The 18546-nt window shown below is 45.0% G+C and overlaps 1 protein-coding gene across 3 annotated transcripts in view; it reads right to left on the bottom strand.

The window, feature by feature from the left end:
• The window catches only part of celf4 (CUGBP, Elav-like family member 4), an 86116-nt gene extending 68978 nt beyond the window's left edge, over positions 1-17138 (bottom strand). For all 3 annotated transcript variants that reach the window (XM_035632548.2, XM_035632554.2, XM_035632549.2), the window contains exon 1: positions 16373-17138. In XM_035632548.2, coding sequence (XP_035488441.1) covers positions 16373-16649 — 277 coding nt within the window. In that variant the 5' untranslated portion in view covers positions 16650-17138. The remainder of the gene's footprint in view (positions 1-16372) is intronic.
• Positions 17139-18546: the final 1408 nt, after the last annotated feature.

Below are 18546 nucleotides of genomic sequence, written 5' to 3'. Positions count from 1 at the left end.
AGGACTGGGTTGTAACCGAACCTGCGGCCGCCGCAGGAGAACTCAATCCTCTTTTAAAGTTTTACAGGTCTTTTGCTGATAAAAAAAAAACCCTGCTGGAAACGTGTTAAATACATTTTATAGTGCTTTTTCTCATCTTAACAACCACCCACAGCTCTTCCGACTATGAATCACGTTCACCCATTCGGGCACCAAATGCATACAGCACCTCTATATACTACTCTCTATCACCCAAGCACTCATACGCATCGGGGGCAATTCAGGGTTCACTATCTTGCCCCAAGGCCACTTTGAAACGCAGACTAGGAGACGGGGATCAAACAACTGACCCTATGTTGGGGGACGGCTCTTCCCTCTGAGCCGCAGCCAAACAATTGTGATGAGAAACACCGAGCAGTAAATTTGTCTTAATACCAGAATATCAAGTGTTATAATAAAGATACTGATTACATGCTTTATATCTTGATAACAACGTTGGGTTTTTACCATATGCAAGTGTTCATACTTGACACCGTTCACATATTTTATTTCATTCAAGATTATTATTTTTGCTTAAACATAGTCATAATTTAAAATATTTAGTCCGACAAAGTACAATGTGTGAGTGTAATCACACAATAAATTCTTCCTCAAGTCACTAAATCTCCATGACCACCCACCATGTTAGATGCAGCTCTGGACGCACGGGGACACTCCATGTCTTCAGATTCTCCTCTGAAACAAGTAATTCATCTAGAAGTAAAACTTCTAATGCATTCTGAGTAAGAGCTTTGCAGTGTTAGTGGACACATGAAATATTTTTTCACTGGCATGTATTGCCTGATGCCACCCAAGATTATAGAGACCTCGGGGACGATGTCATTGCACTGAAGTCTCTAATTATCGTGCGCCTATTAATTCAGGGATTGTATAAGGCCGACATAAAAACGTTCCCTCCTCCCTCTCCATCCTTTTTATTCCCAGCCACAGACGGGAAGAAACTCCCAGTGATCATTTGAATATTTCAGAACATCTTGGTAAGAGCCTAAAAAGAGTCAATAGCATTAAAAAGCTTTATCCACGGCGCAGCTGAAAACTCCACGCTGCACAGACCTGGAACTCTGCCTCAAAAAACTGGCATGAAACTTTGTTTGCGGCTGTAAAATTTCAGTCAGTCAATAGAAAATTCCACGTCTCCCCCCTACCTCAGTCCTGTTAACACTTATCTCTGCCTGAAAGGGTTGACCAAGGACAGCCTTTGCTCAGTAAACAGAGGAATGTTTTTTTCCCCCCTTTTTAGAAGATTGACCTTAAGACAAGAACTTTCTAACTGGATTTTTGGTGAGTGCTATAAGGCTTAGATAACACTCTTTTTTCTTGAAATGGGTCCGCGTGAAAACGAATATTCCCGACTCATTGAGTTCAGAGAAATAACATATAAAACCTCGGTCTTTTACCCATATGGTGAAAACAAGCGCCACTGAGCGCGAAGAGGAATACTAATAAGCGCTGTTCTGATTCAAGAATGACACAGTCGCCCTTGCACTAATGTCAATGGGACACTCAATATGAGCCATTTGATTGCTGCTATCCAGTTCATATCTGATTAAAAACGCCATAAAACGACAGTTAATATTTGCAGAAAATAATTATAACCATGGTCACTGAGGCTGTGTTTCTATCCCCCCATGTTTAACGTGTCCGCCCACCTGCACTTTTGTGCTTATAGTCATATATATACCAAAACATTTTGGATTAACTAAGGTTGCAGATTGCTTCAAGTTGAATACTGTCCATTGAATATGGTATCAAATGAAGTAAACATACTAAACAAACTCAGAACAAAAACCCAGACAAGACCACACACTTTTACTCCCGTGAGGAATAGTAATTCAATGAAGAGCAGGATTACTGCTCGGATCCTCTCCACCTTTGCTGACCTTTCAGATCATTACTCACCACGGAGAAAAGAGACAGAGGATAGAGGCTATTTTAGGGGACGCGGCCGAGGTCTGCAGGAACACGCCAACGTTCTCCCTGTATCGTCTTGAAATCTTTAATTGGCAGCCGTAAACCCTGATTAGATGGAAAAAGCACGTGGATTCCCCCAGTGTGCGCTTGGACATCGACACTGTACTCGGTGTGAACAGGGAGGAAAAAAACTCATCAAGCCTTTTCTCGTTGTGTTAAAAAAAAAAGGGTTAAAAATTCAGGAGCTGTTTCCGGGAGTAATTTCAGTGGAGTGAGACACAACTGAGGGGCAGTGTATGAGAGAAGAGGTGAATTCATTTATAATGGAGCATAATAGCAGTCCCGGCTCTCCTACAGGCAACTTTATGCAGATCTCCTAGACTCTCACTCTTCATGGTAGGTAGAAGAATGTGAAATATAGAAACATGGACTACAGATGCCATTGAAGAAAGGATAGATCAAATGTTAATAACCAGGTAACGATTGACACTTAAAGGGAGAGAACGATTGTACCTTTTTTTTTAGTCATTTAGAACAATAGTAGCTTCAGTTGTAACTAAATTACTTTCTAGCATGAGGATCTGAAGATGAAGAGGATCAAATAAAAGTTAGGTGACTGACTGGGAGGTGTCAGATATATTTTCATAACTGGGCATTTCCTGCAAAATTGTTACATCCTCTTGCCACATTTAGTGCTCCGAGGGTTTGAATGGTACTTATTTTTAGCAACACAGTGAACAATTACCTGCGTGAATTGCCCCAAATAATGTGGCCGACTTCTGTGGAAATAAAAATGATAAAGCACACAATGAATGAGATAAATGAGAAAATAAAAAAACCCTAATTCATGACAAATCACTGATTGCTATGTGCATATTAAACTAAAAGCTGTCATACTGTATCTGCAGAGTGTGGTACCTTTAGGAGGCTCTAAAGAAAAAAACAAACCCAAAAAACACAGAACAAGTACAGAAAGCAGCCAAGACAAGTGGATGTGGGCAACCTCCATATTACAATGCAAGCATGAATCCAGAGATTACAAGTATTAATAGCGAATGCATGCATACTAAACATTTTCTCACACTCCTTGATGCACTCTCACATTACGACCATCGATAAATTATAATTTATACATATATTTTTCTAACAAAAAATGTGCAGGAAAGAAAATGTCCAAATATTCAGAATTGTGTGTGTGTGTGTGTGTGTGTGTGTGTGTGTGTGTGTGTGTGCGTGAGAGGGAGAGTGTGTGTGTGAGTCCCTGAAGATAACAAGTCCCATCTCCTGCCCTGTTTCCCAGAGTGGCCGTCTCTAAGCTGTGCTAATCGATTGGCGAAGGAGGAAAAAGGTCCAGCTTTAATGTGTTGCATGTGAAGGATTTACTGGAGAGCAGAGCCACTGAATCAATGGAGTAGAAAATGCATCATTAAGACAGTGTCAACCCCACACACACACACACACACACCCCTTCACCCCCCCACGCATGGACCCTCGAAGGTCGGGACAGAACACACAGAACACACACACACACACACACACACACACACACACACACACACACACACACACACACACACAGGAACCGGGCTTACATTTGATGCTTCAGCTCTCATGCTACAAAGTAAAACAACACTAAGCCCATAACACAAATTGTGCTTAAACTCATGCTCATAAACACAAAGTTGTTAAAACTGTGAAAACACACACACACACACACACACGCACGCACGCACGCACGCACACGCACACGCTCGGTGTCTGCAGCCGTTCCCGATATTCAGGCAAAGCAATCACCTCACTTTCATCCCTCCTCAGCCATTTTGTCAGGAAATGTTTTTGGAGCTTTTCAAGTTTTGAATTATGAATGTGGTTCTGCAGCACTTTCATGCCCAAATTACAACAGCTACAACAGAGGAACCTTTGGAGTGGAAAAACCTCAGAATGTGTTCAGACCATCGCGGGACACAAAAACTCTCCTTCAAAAAACCAGACTGCACAGCACTCAACGGCCTGGATGTTCTTCTTCATCTCTTTTAAGTGATTTGGTTTGCTCTCGTATACATCAGTGTTTTGCTGTAAACGACAGATTATACCTGCAAAGGAGCCCTAGGAATTATATCCATATTGGATAATTCTGTCCACATTCGGTACCAATACAGAAAGTCATGTGCTTTATCGGGTGCTGAGGCTGAGGTTGCGTGTGAATTATACATGAGACTGGATCAGGCTTTTTATCAATCCTGACAAGGATTTTTGTGACACTAACCATATACCGTAGTTGCCATGCACAGGTTTTGTAAGGGCGGGAACTTTAAAAACGACGGCACTAGACATAAAGGGCGTAAGAAAAAAAGTGCACTCGGTGCGTTTCCATTTACTTTGAAAGAAAATCTGCAAAATCGCAATAAAGTTTTCAAACTTGGTTGAGATGGAAAAGTTGGTTCGTCAGTAAAAATATAGATCATGACATACACCGAGAATGTGACATATATGTTCACTGAAGTTTCTGCTCGACTGAGGAGAAGAAAACTGGCTGCAGACAAAAAAAAGCTGATCTGAATGGATCAATGAAGAGACCGTAACTTCCGTCAAATTAATACATGAAACAAACATAAACAAAGTTCCATCATGTTGTCTGTATTGTCTTCCACCATAGATGGATAAATAGATGGATAGATAGATAGATGGATAGATAGATAGATGGATAGATGGATGGATGGATAGATAGATAGATAGATAGATAGATAGATAGATAGATAGATAGATAGGGAAGGACCTAGTAAAGCCAATTAATCAGAAATCTGGCCGCAGATGAATCATGTATCACTAAGAAGACAAAGTGCTTTACTTCTGTCAGGGGAGTGGTCCCATGTCTCGTCCCCCTGGTAAAACACTTACAGGATAAACACTCCCATTAATATTCCTCTGTGCACCTCTCCACTCCCCTCCACTCTCCCTTCTTCTCCTTTCCTCTCCCTGTCCCATTATCCGGCCTCAGCGGACATCCTGTCCTGTCCCATCCGCCTTGCCAACCTGCAAGACGGAGATGAGAGGACGACCCGAACGCAGAAGGGGGAACATGAATCATTACACTTCCTGTTGTTGCATGCTGTCCGGGGAAGGAAGAGAGAGGACGCCCCCGGGGCTCCGATTGATACCGGAGACTTAATTGGGTTTATTAGCCAAGATGTTGGGCCCCGCGAGGAGGCTCCCAGAGGCCACCGAGCCCCCCCCCCGCCCCCAATCCCACTCTTCTGAAGGAGAAAGCCTGCGTAATTGTTTTCCCTCCATCTTCTGTGTCATTGTCAGATGGGTCCTGCGGGATTATTAGCAACCCCAGGTCCCTCAATAATTCATCCAGAGCTATTTATACACAGATGGAGAGTCCTCTAAAGTCTCCCCCAGTGAGCTTATCTGACGCTTAGACAGACAGACAGAGAGAGAGAGAAAGAAACAGTCCTACAAAGGGAAAAGCAAGAGCCGGACAGACAGAGAGAGAATCGGGGAGACATACAAAGAGAGTGAGAAGGATGGAGAGGGGCGATCACAAAAAAGAAAATGCAAAGATGAGCAACGTAAGTCTGACAGTGTATAAAACAGTGGGGGCGAGCGAGCGAGAGAGAGAGCGCGCCGCGCTTTAGGTAGGTAGACACAATGACAATGTTTCTGGTGTGCATTGAGTTTCAAGGTGAAACTCTCATCTGCTTTGTCAAAGTGAACAAAAGCACCGTCCCGGGAATAGCATACCCTCACACAACACACATTAATGGCTTTTAATCTACCCCCCCCCCCCCCTTTTTTTCCTCCATTTAACACAATTAAGATGTTTGCAAAGCGAACATGGGCCAGTAGTCGCCACGGAAAGGACAGATGAAAGACATTCGCGGATTTCCATATGCAGAGTAAACACGGTTATCCGTCCGCTTTGACATGTCAACGCATCACAAGCCCAACGAAAACCGCAGCCAGCCATTTCTTAAATCCTCTAATGATTCACTAACATAACATGGACACATTAGCATATTAACACTAGCGTGTTAAGCATCTTCTAATCCCAAACAGATAGTGATTGGGCAACACAAAGCTGCATGACTGCATGCTTTTAATAGCTTTGGAGATACCTGTGTCTTTTTCCGCCTGCGAGTTGAGGAGACATTTGTTGTCGTCCGACTAATGAAGCCTTTGGCGCATAAAGTTGATTTTCAAAGTCCCCTTGTTGGCGCTCCAGCCACAGATAATTATATATATTCATCCCCTTTGGCAGTCACTTTTATCCAGCTCATTTAGAAAGCTTGGCTTCCTCTTGGACAAATTGGAACATTGAAAGGCAGATTGGAGTGATAGTTTTTACATTTTGCATTGATGGCACATTAATCAGGGCAACTATAGCTATGGGAAAAGATTTGCTTAAACACCCCGTGAAAAACCGGGCCATTTTGCAAATAGTATCACAAACGTTATGTCATTATCTCAAATGCATTCTGTCTGACTCTTTAACAGGGTCTCGTGCTGTAAATCCATAATGGACTGAAACACGGGAGCTTAACTCAAGCAAATAACTGCCAATAAATGTACAGAATGCCTGATAAATCATCAAGAAAATATTTTTATTTACACGCCTAAGTTGTTACTTCTTTCCTCTGCTAAGTCTGTACAGCTCAGTTATGCTTATTGAGGAGAAAAACTAGAAATAGAAACTTGATTAAATTTAAAAAAAAACAACTAAATTAATAACTTTCAAAAATGAATATTCAAGTGTGAATGCTCCCTTTAACTTAAAACCAATTTTGATTACAGCATTTTTTGGAACATGACGTTGTTAACCAGTTTCCTAATTTTCTACAACATGCGCTCTGTTAAATGGACTTCTGTTAGCTCTGGGCAGAGCCCATGCCAAATTAATTGCTACTGCCCCGTGTTGTCATGGTATTGACGAACGATCCATAAAGGACTTCACAGTTGTTGTTTTCAGTCGGTCTGACACCCCCCACAAAACACACACACACACACACACACACACACACACACACACACACACACACACACACACACACACACACACACACACACACACACACACACACACACACACACACACACACACACACACACACACACACACACACACACACACACACACACACACACACACACACACACACACACACACACACCTCTCTGTCTATACACGCCATGAAATCATTCCACCCCGAGTGAAGCAGGGTATGTATAGATTTGGCCAGGACTCCCATCTCCTGTTCTGTGATTAAAGAACCAAACTAATAGGCTGCGTCTCGTTGGGAACCTGCATGGGGGCTGGGAGAGACCTCAGAAGCCATTAAATTGCAAATCTGTAATAATTTGCTGAAGGCTTTCTGTCCAGATCGGTCCCTGGGCTGATTTGTGCATTGAGGTAGCACTTTGAATGGCCAGGCACAAGCCCAGCTGAGGCCACTACGGCTAACAGGCCTAGTTAGTCTCCGAGAGGGCGCGCTGCCGGTTCACTCAGGACAATATTTACTTTACAAGAAACCATGGTGCAAAACTCTCAGCGAAATTTCGAGACTGATGACGACAGCAGCTTATCATTCGACTAGGCTTGTCCTCTGAGGGATGCAGGGCTTAAAAGACACACGCACACGCACAAATAGAAAAATTTGACAAATGTCAATTGATCCAACACATATTTACATGTTTGCGAACGCCTCCATTAAACACCCCGAAAAAACATAGATTTCCAATCAGCTGATGCCTATGAGCGACGGCATCCTACATGCAAGTTGTGTTTTTATACATGCTCTTCTTGCTATAGTTTGTGGTGGAAAGTGCTTAGTTTAAAAAAAAAAAGTCAGTCCTATTTAGTTATGCACATTAAATATGATAGAGAAATACTTCAAATTTGAAATCAAGTTTTCTGGGGCTTTTCACTGATCGTTGATGCTTGTTGTGCGTCACATGACCGGAGAACTGCACTTCCATGATGATTTATCAGCGTTTTAAATGAGGCACAACAGTCGTAGTGTCAAGAACTAGTGTCAAGTTGATAAGCTGATTGGACCCCACTTAAAACCTTTATTGAGACAGAAATCAGAAGCTTCCGTCTCAGCCCGAATGCATCAAAGGTATTCAGCCTCATGTATTACTGTACATGAATACACTGCATCAGCTAACACGAAGGGGGGGGGGGGGGGGGAAGCCCTGCACACACCAAATTGACAAATAAATCGTTAGACCCTGTCCTATTAACATGTTGCCATGGATCCTGCTAATATGGAGGCCGCTTGCTTCTTCACCCCCGGGATGGCAGGGAGCTGCAGGGGTCTAATTCTGCTCCGATCCCAGGAAGGTCATCGTCCTTCTCGAGCCATGATGGCCACAGAGTAGTGCTTAAATCTGGCAAAACGCAGCCTATAAATTACAGCAGAGGACAGAGGGGTCAGAGCCTGGCATGGAACTGGGCCAGAAGCTATCAATCTGCTGGGGCCAGCGAGGGCGACATCTGTCTCTGGGACTCCCTCACTCCTTTTACTTCTTACTCAGTCGGTCGCTTTGCTTTCCTGCTTTTCAGCCTTTTTCTTTTTTTCCGGCCCTCTTTCCCTCTCCCCTCTGCCCACCCCGTGCCTGTCATTGAACAATCTCTCTGTGCCTCCATTTTTAGTCCGCACCTGTCTGAACAGTCTCTGCGCTCGTTCTTTTACATCTCTCTGCCTCTTGATATTCTCTCTTTGTCTTTGTGTGCCACCCCCCCCCCCCCACCCCCCACCCGAACTCGCTTCCACGGATCTCCCTCGCCTCTTTTCACGCATTCTCTTACATCATCCGCGTTTCAACATCTCTCTAATTCTCCTGCTCTCTCTTCCTCTCACACACTCGCTCTCCCCGTCTCTGTGTCTTGAGCTCCTTGTCGTTTTACGCACTCTTGCACCATCTCCCTCTGCAGCGATACGTTTTGGTCTATCTGCTCTCCAACCAGCAGGATAGGATAAAGCCTTGTTGTACTTTCTCTCAGTGTGATGCCAATACGATTTGAAAGGTAATATCTGACAGCAAAATACACCGACCTACACAGTTTTTGGGGGGAATGAAATTGGAACAATATGGGCCCTGTCAGTTCGCAGAAATGAATACAAAGTTTGAAATAATTGTTTTTAAAGCTGATTTATGTCATTCAGAGCTGCAACAACTAACCACATTCCTTAAATAAAAGTTTCAAAATTACAAAGATTCTCTGCACTGCCGTTGCCAACTTCAAATGTTCCCTCTTACATCTGATAAAGAGAACGAGTTGTTTAAATACAGGATGCTGACTCTGGGAGTCTAAACTTGTCGAACCGCATCTCCAACAAACATTTCTGTTTGGTCCATGCTTCTGCTGGTTTCGTCAGAACATTACATTTGCTACCCGAACCCCTTGAAAAACTTCTGCATGACTTATTAATCCTCCTCCATTTTCTGAATCAAACTTAGCCGTGAATAATTTAGAGGGATCTTTGAAAAGCCCTAACCTCCATTCCCACCCTCCTTTTACAAGTCAACGTGGTGCATTTTTAATTGGGGGACATGAAATAGGCATGAAGGGAGATGATGGGAAATTAAATTGAATCACGGACACTCAAAACCTGGCAGTCATCGCACAGCAAAGATTGCAGATTGTATGCACGCATCGAGAGTTGGCTAAATACTGTATGTGTCCGGCCTGACAAGTCACACATGCTCAACAGTCTTTGTCGTGCTCTCTGTCGGGGGAAATAGTCCACGGCTCATGTAATCCCTGCTTTAGTGTATCCCAGCAGGCAGACCCAGATACGCCACTTGGAGTTACGTTCAGCAAATTGGTTGAGAATAAACATCAATTCAACTTTCCGTGAACCATAAATCTCCAAAAGCAAAATATTTGTTTAGTGTATATGATCCAACTTTGTGCGGGCTAAAAAGGGTTTTTGAAAGTACACGCTACACTGTTATCTGTTTGCATTGTTATACCAGTGATTTGCAAGCAAAACTTGATCTTAAGAACATTAAGAAATAAAATAAAAATACACGGAAATTAGATGGGATTTGGAATGAACAAAAGACATTTGAAGGAGACTCACTGACAAAAAAAATCAATGCTTGCTGGATATGCATTAATGAGCCACTGCTACAATTAGCCTTGACAAGGTTTGGTTCTATTTTTCATATTGTTGCTGTGTCATGCTTCTCTTTCCTCGTGGAAAGCCTCTGCAGTCAGGCTGCAACTGGACCTGTCCTTGTGTGCATACTGAGGGTTTGAGTCCGGATTTAAAATCTAAATCTCACTATTAAACATTAAAGGTTACAATGGAATATTGCTGATATTTATATGGTATGCACATATAGCACTTTGCATCACAACATACGCACACATATCGAAAACATGTGCACATGAGGATGAACACGCAACAATTATACAGATAAAACACACACATATACTGTGCACACAGAGATATTGGGCACGGATATTATAATATTCCCATATTATAATGCCTCCAACTGTGCAAAGCTTGATAGAAGGAGCCAGCAGCTCTAATCAAACGAGCAAAACACCAGAAAATTGTGTTCAAGCCCTTTACAGGTACAGCAACATATAGAACACGGTGCACGTGTGAATGCGTGGCGCTGATCAGAGATCCAGAAACGGAACAAAATGTAACAGACTTAAATAGCGACAACATCACATGTAGTTCACTGTAGCAGATGTGGTCATGGAAGCGGTATGCATAGAACTATATTTACATGTTAATAGATATGAATCCTCCATGCTCATCTAAAAAAGCAAAACAAAACCGGGCTCCACAGACTCAAACAATTCTAACCACCAGGAGAACAAAGGTCTTTCCAACATTTCAAAGCTATTGCATTCCCCATGTGGAGAACCAGCCACCGGTAGTTGAAGCAGGGGGGTGGTATCTGAAGGATTGATGAGGCCCAAAGCGTTAATGTTTTAAAAATTTAATACAAAGCACAATAATACGTATCTGATGCAAGAATCTCAGAGATGCAAGAGAAAATATTTAACTGTCCAAGGAGCATTTGTTAAAAAGTAAAAAAATATATTTTTTTCATCCTCTGAAAGAAACGATATTCATCTGTCTGTCTGTCTGTCTGTCTGTCTGTCTACAAATTGCTGACTTCAGCATCAGCAGCCTCTCTGACCTATAAACAGTAGCCACAAATCATCAGTGTCGTGCTTCTCCACAGATCAGCTCTGCCATCCACAGTGAGCCATGACTTTGCCATGTGGAACCATAATCTCCACACGAGCACATAGTGTATACGGGATATACCGACTGCTGACGAGACCATTTCGCTGAGTGATAGGAGATGTGCATGCGCTCCTGAGCTGGCGAAAACTAAAAAGTTTTCTGCGAACCAATGAAAAGCCTCAATGATGATGTGGCCGAAGCTCTTTTTCGTCCATTTATTTTTGTCCGTGTGCGCGCCAAACTTTTTCTGCTGAATGAATATCAGCCAGTTTCACTGGTAAGTCTGTAGGAAGTGAGATAAGATGAATGAGCAGGTACAGCCATCCCTTTACATTATCTCACTCTCTCCCTGTACGTAAAGGCCAATGGTTTTAATGAGAGGGCAGTGGAGGTCAGAGGAGCCAGAGGACTCCGCATCCCTGACAGGCATCATGACTCCGAACCTGCTGTGAGCATGCTAATCCCTGTAAGAGTTCCATGAGCACTCCGTCCTTTGGCTTGGTGCGGTCATCTCTCACTGTGACTAGCTGGCTCCCCGCTCGGCCATCAGCCAGCCACCCATTTGACAGTCCCCTCCAATAATAATGGACAACAGAACCAGTGCTGCCTTGACAACGGTCCTCCTGACAAATTAGGCTCACTGTACTCCCTACTCTGGCTCCGCCTCTTGTTGCTTGGCAGTTCTGGGCTCTGCCAGGACAAGGGTGCGGCGTGTGGCGCAGACGGAGTGTACTTTGAGGAGCGACCTCCTCTGTGACACATGTTGCCTTTCTCCCCGACAAAACACTCAAAATCGATTGCGATGCGTCTTCATAGAAACGGCACAATGTGGGGCCTGAGTGTGCATTCTGAGCTGAGCTGAGCAGAGTGGAGGATTCTGGGCCAAGGAGGAGAGGAGGGGCACATAAGCACACACAGACACACAGACAGACACACACAGACACACACTGACAGACACAAACACACACACACACACACACACACACACACACACTGACACTCACTCGCACGCACGCACGCACGCGCACACACACAAACACACACAAACACACACACACACACACACACACACACGCACACACACACACACACACACCCGCACACACACACACACACACACACCCCCGCACACACACACACTCATCCCAAACCAAATGTGAGAGCAGGAGAGAGAACGATCCCACGGTGAGGATGATGCAACTGGAGTGAAATTTTTCGGCCGGAACGCATGCTGCATTAACGTAGGCCTGCAGGATAAAAAAAGAAAAAACACACACACACACACACACACACGCCTTTCTTTCTGTCCTTGTTCAAAGCCGAATTTGGTTTTATCCCTTTCTTTTTATTTTTTTGCAGGTGGTACTTCTCAGATGGCAACCTGTAACATCTAACTGCCTGAAATGAAACACAGCGTGAGTTTTTTCATGTTTTTGGCATTGTGACTTCCTGGCCTCACCAAACACGATAAGCGCAGTGATCGGATGAGAACCTCCTTCCCTGACATTACCACTTGAAAGAGTTGAAATATCAAAACCATAGGAACTCATATTAACTCCCTTTACTGCCTGCACAGATTATAGCCGCCATCTGCAGCATAAAGCATCTGCAGTATGGGTCAATTTAAACAAGATTACTGTTGGTCATTATACTGTTTCCACTTGTTTGATTTCAAACATATTAAAACATCATATGCTCATATAACCATTTTCTCAAGTATTGATATGAAATTATAAAATGGTTAAACAGCCAGTATAATCACCAATCACCACGGTTCGTTTCAAATTGGGCTGTTGGTGTTATTGGAGAAGATATGAACTAAATATATGAACTAAAGACCTGTGACATTCTGTTTACATCACTTGTCAGGTCAAACGGACTATTTGGCACGAAATCTAAATGAAGTTTCAACACCTGCTTTGACTTTGAGTAACTCTCCGGCTCTCCAACTACTTATCTGAGGCTGACGTGAGAGCTGTTGTTAATGTATTTAATCTGGGCAAGGACAAATATATTAATCATACTAAATTACCACCAAATGAAACAATGGCAGTAAAACAAACCTGGTGACACCTTTGCATTTGCATTTGCTTGTGGGGGAAAAAAGAATTAATAAATGTAGATGCGGACGATAAAGGTTTGGCAAGGAACACAATACTGCCCGGAGACGCGACAGCGGTAAACAACAGGTAATACCTTAACTCATAAAAAATGTCTTCCCCATATCACCCCAGCTCAATTGCCCCAGTGATTATAACATGAAACCGGGCTGATGAATAGCGCTGGGAATCATATCTACACAGTCTCGTCTTGAATAGATCCCCACCTCCCATGCTGCATTGCCAGGGAGAAGAGAAAGAGAAAGGGCTGGCTCTTTGTGCTAGCCATGCCTCTCAGCCCCGTTGTGCTTGGTAGCAGCAGCAGCAGCAGCAGCAGCAGCAGCAGCAGCCGGTGACCATTATAAATGGCCTCTATTAGCATGGTTTGGTCACAGAGGGGAGAGAAATGAAATCATAGGGAGAATGTAGGCCTGCGCTGGTGTCCCCGCGCCCGCTCCCGGCCTCCACAGAGCCCCGTCCCATGCTCCCCCTCCTCCCTGCTCCGTCCACCCCGCCATTCCAAGGGGACAGAATCCTAAAGACTAGATTACTAGTGATACATGGAGTCATTATGGGGAGGGGTTATGGCAATAGTATCACAGGCATGGCTGACAATGGCTATAATGGGCGTCTCTTTCTTCAGAGGTAGCATAATCATAGCAAGGGCCGTTTCCTTAGGCTTGTTGATGTACAGCGGGGAGGAATGTGGAGCCTTTTATCACCTGCTGCAGAGAGAAAGCTCGGCATTGTCTGGATGAAAATGATGCCTCTTTCTCTGCAAAAGTGCCATGTCTCTATGGGTAAAAGTTACACGGACAAAACAGCGGCATAACATTTGTTAGCGACAGGGGTTGCAATTTGAAAAAGCGCAGGTAGAACAAATGTGTAAAGCAAATGGCATCCACCATCTCTGCTTCGGGCTGGGGCTTTGTACTCCCACTCCCACTGCCATCACAGAATATGATGTACTATCACTGGAAAGGCAAGGTGTCAGTCAGAGTACAAGTGCACAAGTGAGCGTTAGAGCGCGAAATTGTCATCAACTTTAATGGTTGGCATGGATTTAAATGGCTCGAGAAAAGAGGGCAGAAAAATGATGAGGAACTTATTTTTTCCCCAAAAAAATATCTGTAAAATTTGTGTTTTCTTTTAACTCCAACTCTGGCTGCGATGACACACCCCACCTGGTTCACGTTATGCCGCGTGGTCTTCAATAAAAACCAGTACGACGGCAATGTACACAGTCAGTCACTTTGCCTGTTATTATTTGTGGGACGTGTTGTCTTTTACTGCTAATTTGGGAATCATCTACACGGAAACCTCGGGAAGGTGTTAGGAGTCTGCGGAGGGAACGTGGCCTTCAAACAGCTTGCAGTGAGCCAGTGAGCCAGTGAGCTAGTGAGCCAAGGAGTAGCTAGTGCCTCCAGCTAGTTAAAATATGAGCGCAGCGGGGGCTTGGTAATGAAAGCGGGGGCCCGGCCCAGGAAGCAGGGCTGTATATCGCGGTGAGGAGACAGTTCTTAGAGTCAGCTGGCGAGCTGTGCCTATAGTTCTGGGCCCACTGGTGATTAACCGTCCAACAGGGAGTCTCTACTACAGCTGGGCTATTAATAAGAGATAACCCCTCACCCCCGCCCCCTCCCTACCGCCCCTCTTTGGTTTGCCCCCGCCTGCAGACAGTCTCCACCCTCTGGAATTATTTGTATATCGTAATCATTTCCTCACACACAGTGCGTGTCACGCGCGGTTTACATTGGGCAGAGGGGGGCTTGTGAAAGAGGTGTGTGGGAGGGGGCGCCCCCCCAAAACAGTGATCACTCATTGGTAATGCAGTGCTTTGCTCCCCTGGGAGATGTCCTGCAGGTATGGCAGATCAATTAGTGACCTCTCATTAGGTGGTGATTTGCAGAGAAAGACCCTTCCCTGGAGAGAAGAAAATAGAATACAGGGGTTGAGGCACCATCACTTCTGTTGCCCCCCCCCCCCCCCCCCCAAAAAAAAGAGCCGGTCGTTAATATTACACCTAAAGGCCATGTAGCATTGTCACGCCAAAGTGTAGGATGATTCACTGGCATGGGCGCTGTTAACAAAGAGATGGGCTCCTTGTCAGCCAGGGTTTCAGGAGGAAAAAGTTATAGAAATAGACCTGGGTGAACCGACTGTACACGGCCATGAAGCGGGAGAAGCGACGAATCACTAATTCTCTGTGGTTTGTCGTGACTTTTTTTGGGGGGGGATTTTCACTGAGGATTAATCACGGTGACGACAACCAGGCCGCACAATAGTACAGTTAGTAGAGAATATTTTCATTCATAGGCCCACTCCCCTCTGTGTTGCACACGTGCACACACACACACACACACACCCACCCACCCACCCACACACACACACACACCCGCACGCCCACGCACACACACACACACACGCACGCGCGCGCACACCCGCACGCGCACACACGCCCACTGAGAGAGCGTTAAACGGGCCGACCGAGTGCAGTGCGCTGCGGGCGATCAGCCACAGCCTCCCCGCTATGGCAACGGGAGGACGGGAGGTTAATGGCCTGGATTTAGCGCCGGAGAGTGAATGAAAACACGTTTAACGGCCGCAGGAGGAGACGCGTGAACACTCTGCCGTGCGCGCAGCCCAAATAGGGACATCGCTCCTTTTTCGATATCACCCGACATAAATTCACGCCGTCGTGACTCTCCCGATTCGTGACGAGCCCCTGCTCGGGTATGTTTTGCTCAATAGGGTCAAACAAAAAACAAAAACAAAAACAACCCCCCCCCCCTCCCAAAAAAAAAAACAAATAAACGCAGCCGATGAAAAGTCTAAGAAAAAAAAAATAATAATAAGTATAATTTATTTGGTGCCACAAATGCCGCCAACAACAGAAATGCCGACAGCCTACGTGATATATAGAGCACATAAAGTCATCCAGTAAACAGAAAATTGCACGATTTGCGGCGACAATCGTGCAGTTGCACCCGTCAAATGTCGCCCCCACTCTCACCAGTGTGTGACAGACATCGAGCTGATAGAAGAGAAAGAAAAAGGAACAAAGTCGAGCCATGGTTGTCTGGTGTGGACATCACCCACCTTTGTGCATGCCCGTGAACCGGTCCTTGAGCACGGTGAGCTCGTAGATCTTGCCGAACTCCTCGAAGAGGGGCCGCAGGTCCTTCTCGTCCAGGTTGCGGGGGATCTGACCGATGAAGAGTTTGATGGCATCGTGGTCCTTCATGGGGATGGTGGCCGGACAGCCCGCCGGGCTGTGGCTGTGGCTTAATCCGTTCACGAGCCCGTTCGTGCTGGCGGAGACCACGCCGACGCCGTGCACCGTGCCGTCCACCTGCCCGTTGGTTAAAGTTGCCATCTTCGGACCGGCCAGTGAGTTGGGATGGGAACGACGGCAGCAGAGGGAGATGATGGAGAATCGTTTTTAGGTTCAGAGAGAGAAAAAAAAAAAAAAAGAAAGAAAAAAAAGAGAAAAAAAAGAAGAAGAAGCTGGTGCAAGTCTTGGTCAAAATTTGGTTCCGAGACCAAGTCGTGCCGGAGCTGATTCCGCTCTCGTCCTATCAAAGCCAATATTTACATTGATGAGAAAACACATGTAGCGTTTGGCGAGGACGCATATCAAAAGCGCGCAGTGCCGTTGGTCCCGGTGGAGGCTTTGATTCCTTATATTTATGTCCTACCCAATAACTCGTTCATTGATTTCATAAAAGAGAGACGGAGAGAGATGGAGAAGGGGGAGGGAGAGAGAAGAGAGAGAGAGAGAGGGAGCGAGAGAGACCGAGACCGAGAGCGCGCACTGTCTATTTACACCCACGTTCCCTCGTCCCAGCTTCTTGGCACCCTTTTCTTTTTTCTTTTTTTTGCATTGAGGAATCGGTATGGGTGTCTTCTCGGTTTAAACGGACGGGACCGACTCAATGTCCGACAGCGCAGCGGGGAGGTTCGGTCGGAGGGGGGCCGCTGTGCACTCGGCGTGTGTCAAACGGAGCGTTTTCTCCTCCCCCCTTGTCCCATGCGAAGACCGAGTGGTACATTCCACCGAGGGGAGAGGGTCTATAAATAGAGACGTATAGAGAACGCGGTCCTTTGTGCTCGCGCTCGGAGCAAATCGCGACAAGGCGAGAACGAATCGCGTCCTATGACCACGCACACGATTTTCGATTAATTGCAACAAGCAGACAAACGAAAAAGATGCTAAAAATTGCTCGTGGCAATTTTACAACTGACATCTTTCGATTCGTGCAAAGCAAGAATAAGCATTCGCTGCGTTTAGGGTGCGATTTGAAAAAGGTGGCTGTCGATGGCAGGAGGTTCGATTTTGTGCTTCTGTCACTTTTCTTGTAATGTTATCGCCCTCCTCATCCTCATCCTCATCCTCATCCTCATCATCATCCTCATCCTCATCCTCATCCCCAGCAGCAGCAGCAGCAGCAGCAGCAGCAGCAGCACCCAGGACGGTGGACAGCTCCCCGGTGCTGAAATGCGGGTCCCACAGGCGGAACGACAAACACACTGACCGATGATTCCTCTGACGGTTCCGGCCTGCTCGTTGTCATTACAAAAAAAAAAAAAGAAGAGAAACGGAGATTTTGCAGCAGCGAGGCGATGCATTATTAGTCTCCACTGCCATTTTCCAAAAGGCATGCGGAGTAGACGATTTGATTCCCATAAAGGGGAAGTATGTGAGCACCGCCGAGTGGCGTAGAGAGGGGGCACATGGAAGGAAGGAAAAAAAACTAAAAAAACATGAATAAATAAATCACACAATAGTGATAAAAGAGTGACAAATCGACAACATTCACAGAAAATCCACATTATTATCAGATTGGTCAGAAAGAAAAACAGGCAAAAAACCCCACTCAACTTTGATATGGATTTGAGGATAACTAAAAAAAATAACCTGACAGTTATTTCTATTTCATTTGGTAGGACATCCACTATTCATTCAGTCCCCGCCATCGGATTCATTTCTGCGTTTACTGCAGGCCTATAGGCGTAAACCAAACTGTTTCAAAATCAATAGGAGCCTTGCGAGTCCGATTACTGTCAGCCCACGGTTTATGAAAATCTCAGTTTGTGTGAGTTAGATTTTGATATTGAACACCACTCACAGAAGAAGGTTTAAAACACTTCTACGTAAATTAAAAGGATGTTTGCGCCCGTGACTGACTCACATGGCAATCGATTAAATGAAATTGACTGAGCATCTGTTGTACAAAAAAAGAAATAAATACATTTGTGCTTTCCTCAGTCAT

Source organism: Scophthalmus maximus, chromosome 6 (genome assembly GCF_022379125.1).
Source record: "Scophthalmus maximus strain ysfricsl-2021 chromosome 6, ASM2237912v1, whole genome shotgun sequence".
NCBI classification, from domain to species: Eukaryota; Metazoa; Chordata; class Actinopteri; order Pleuronectiformes; family Scophthalmidae; genus Scophthalmus; species Scophthalmus maximus.
Note: the sequence above shows the minus strand (reverse complement) of the source record. Positions and strands in the feature narration are given on the sequence as shown.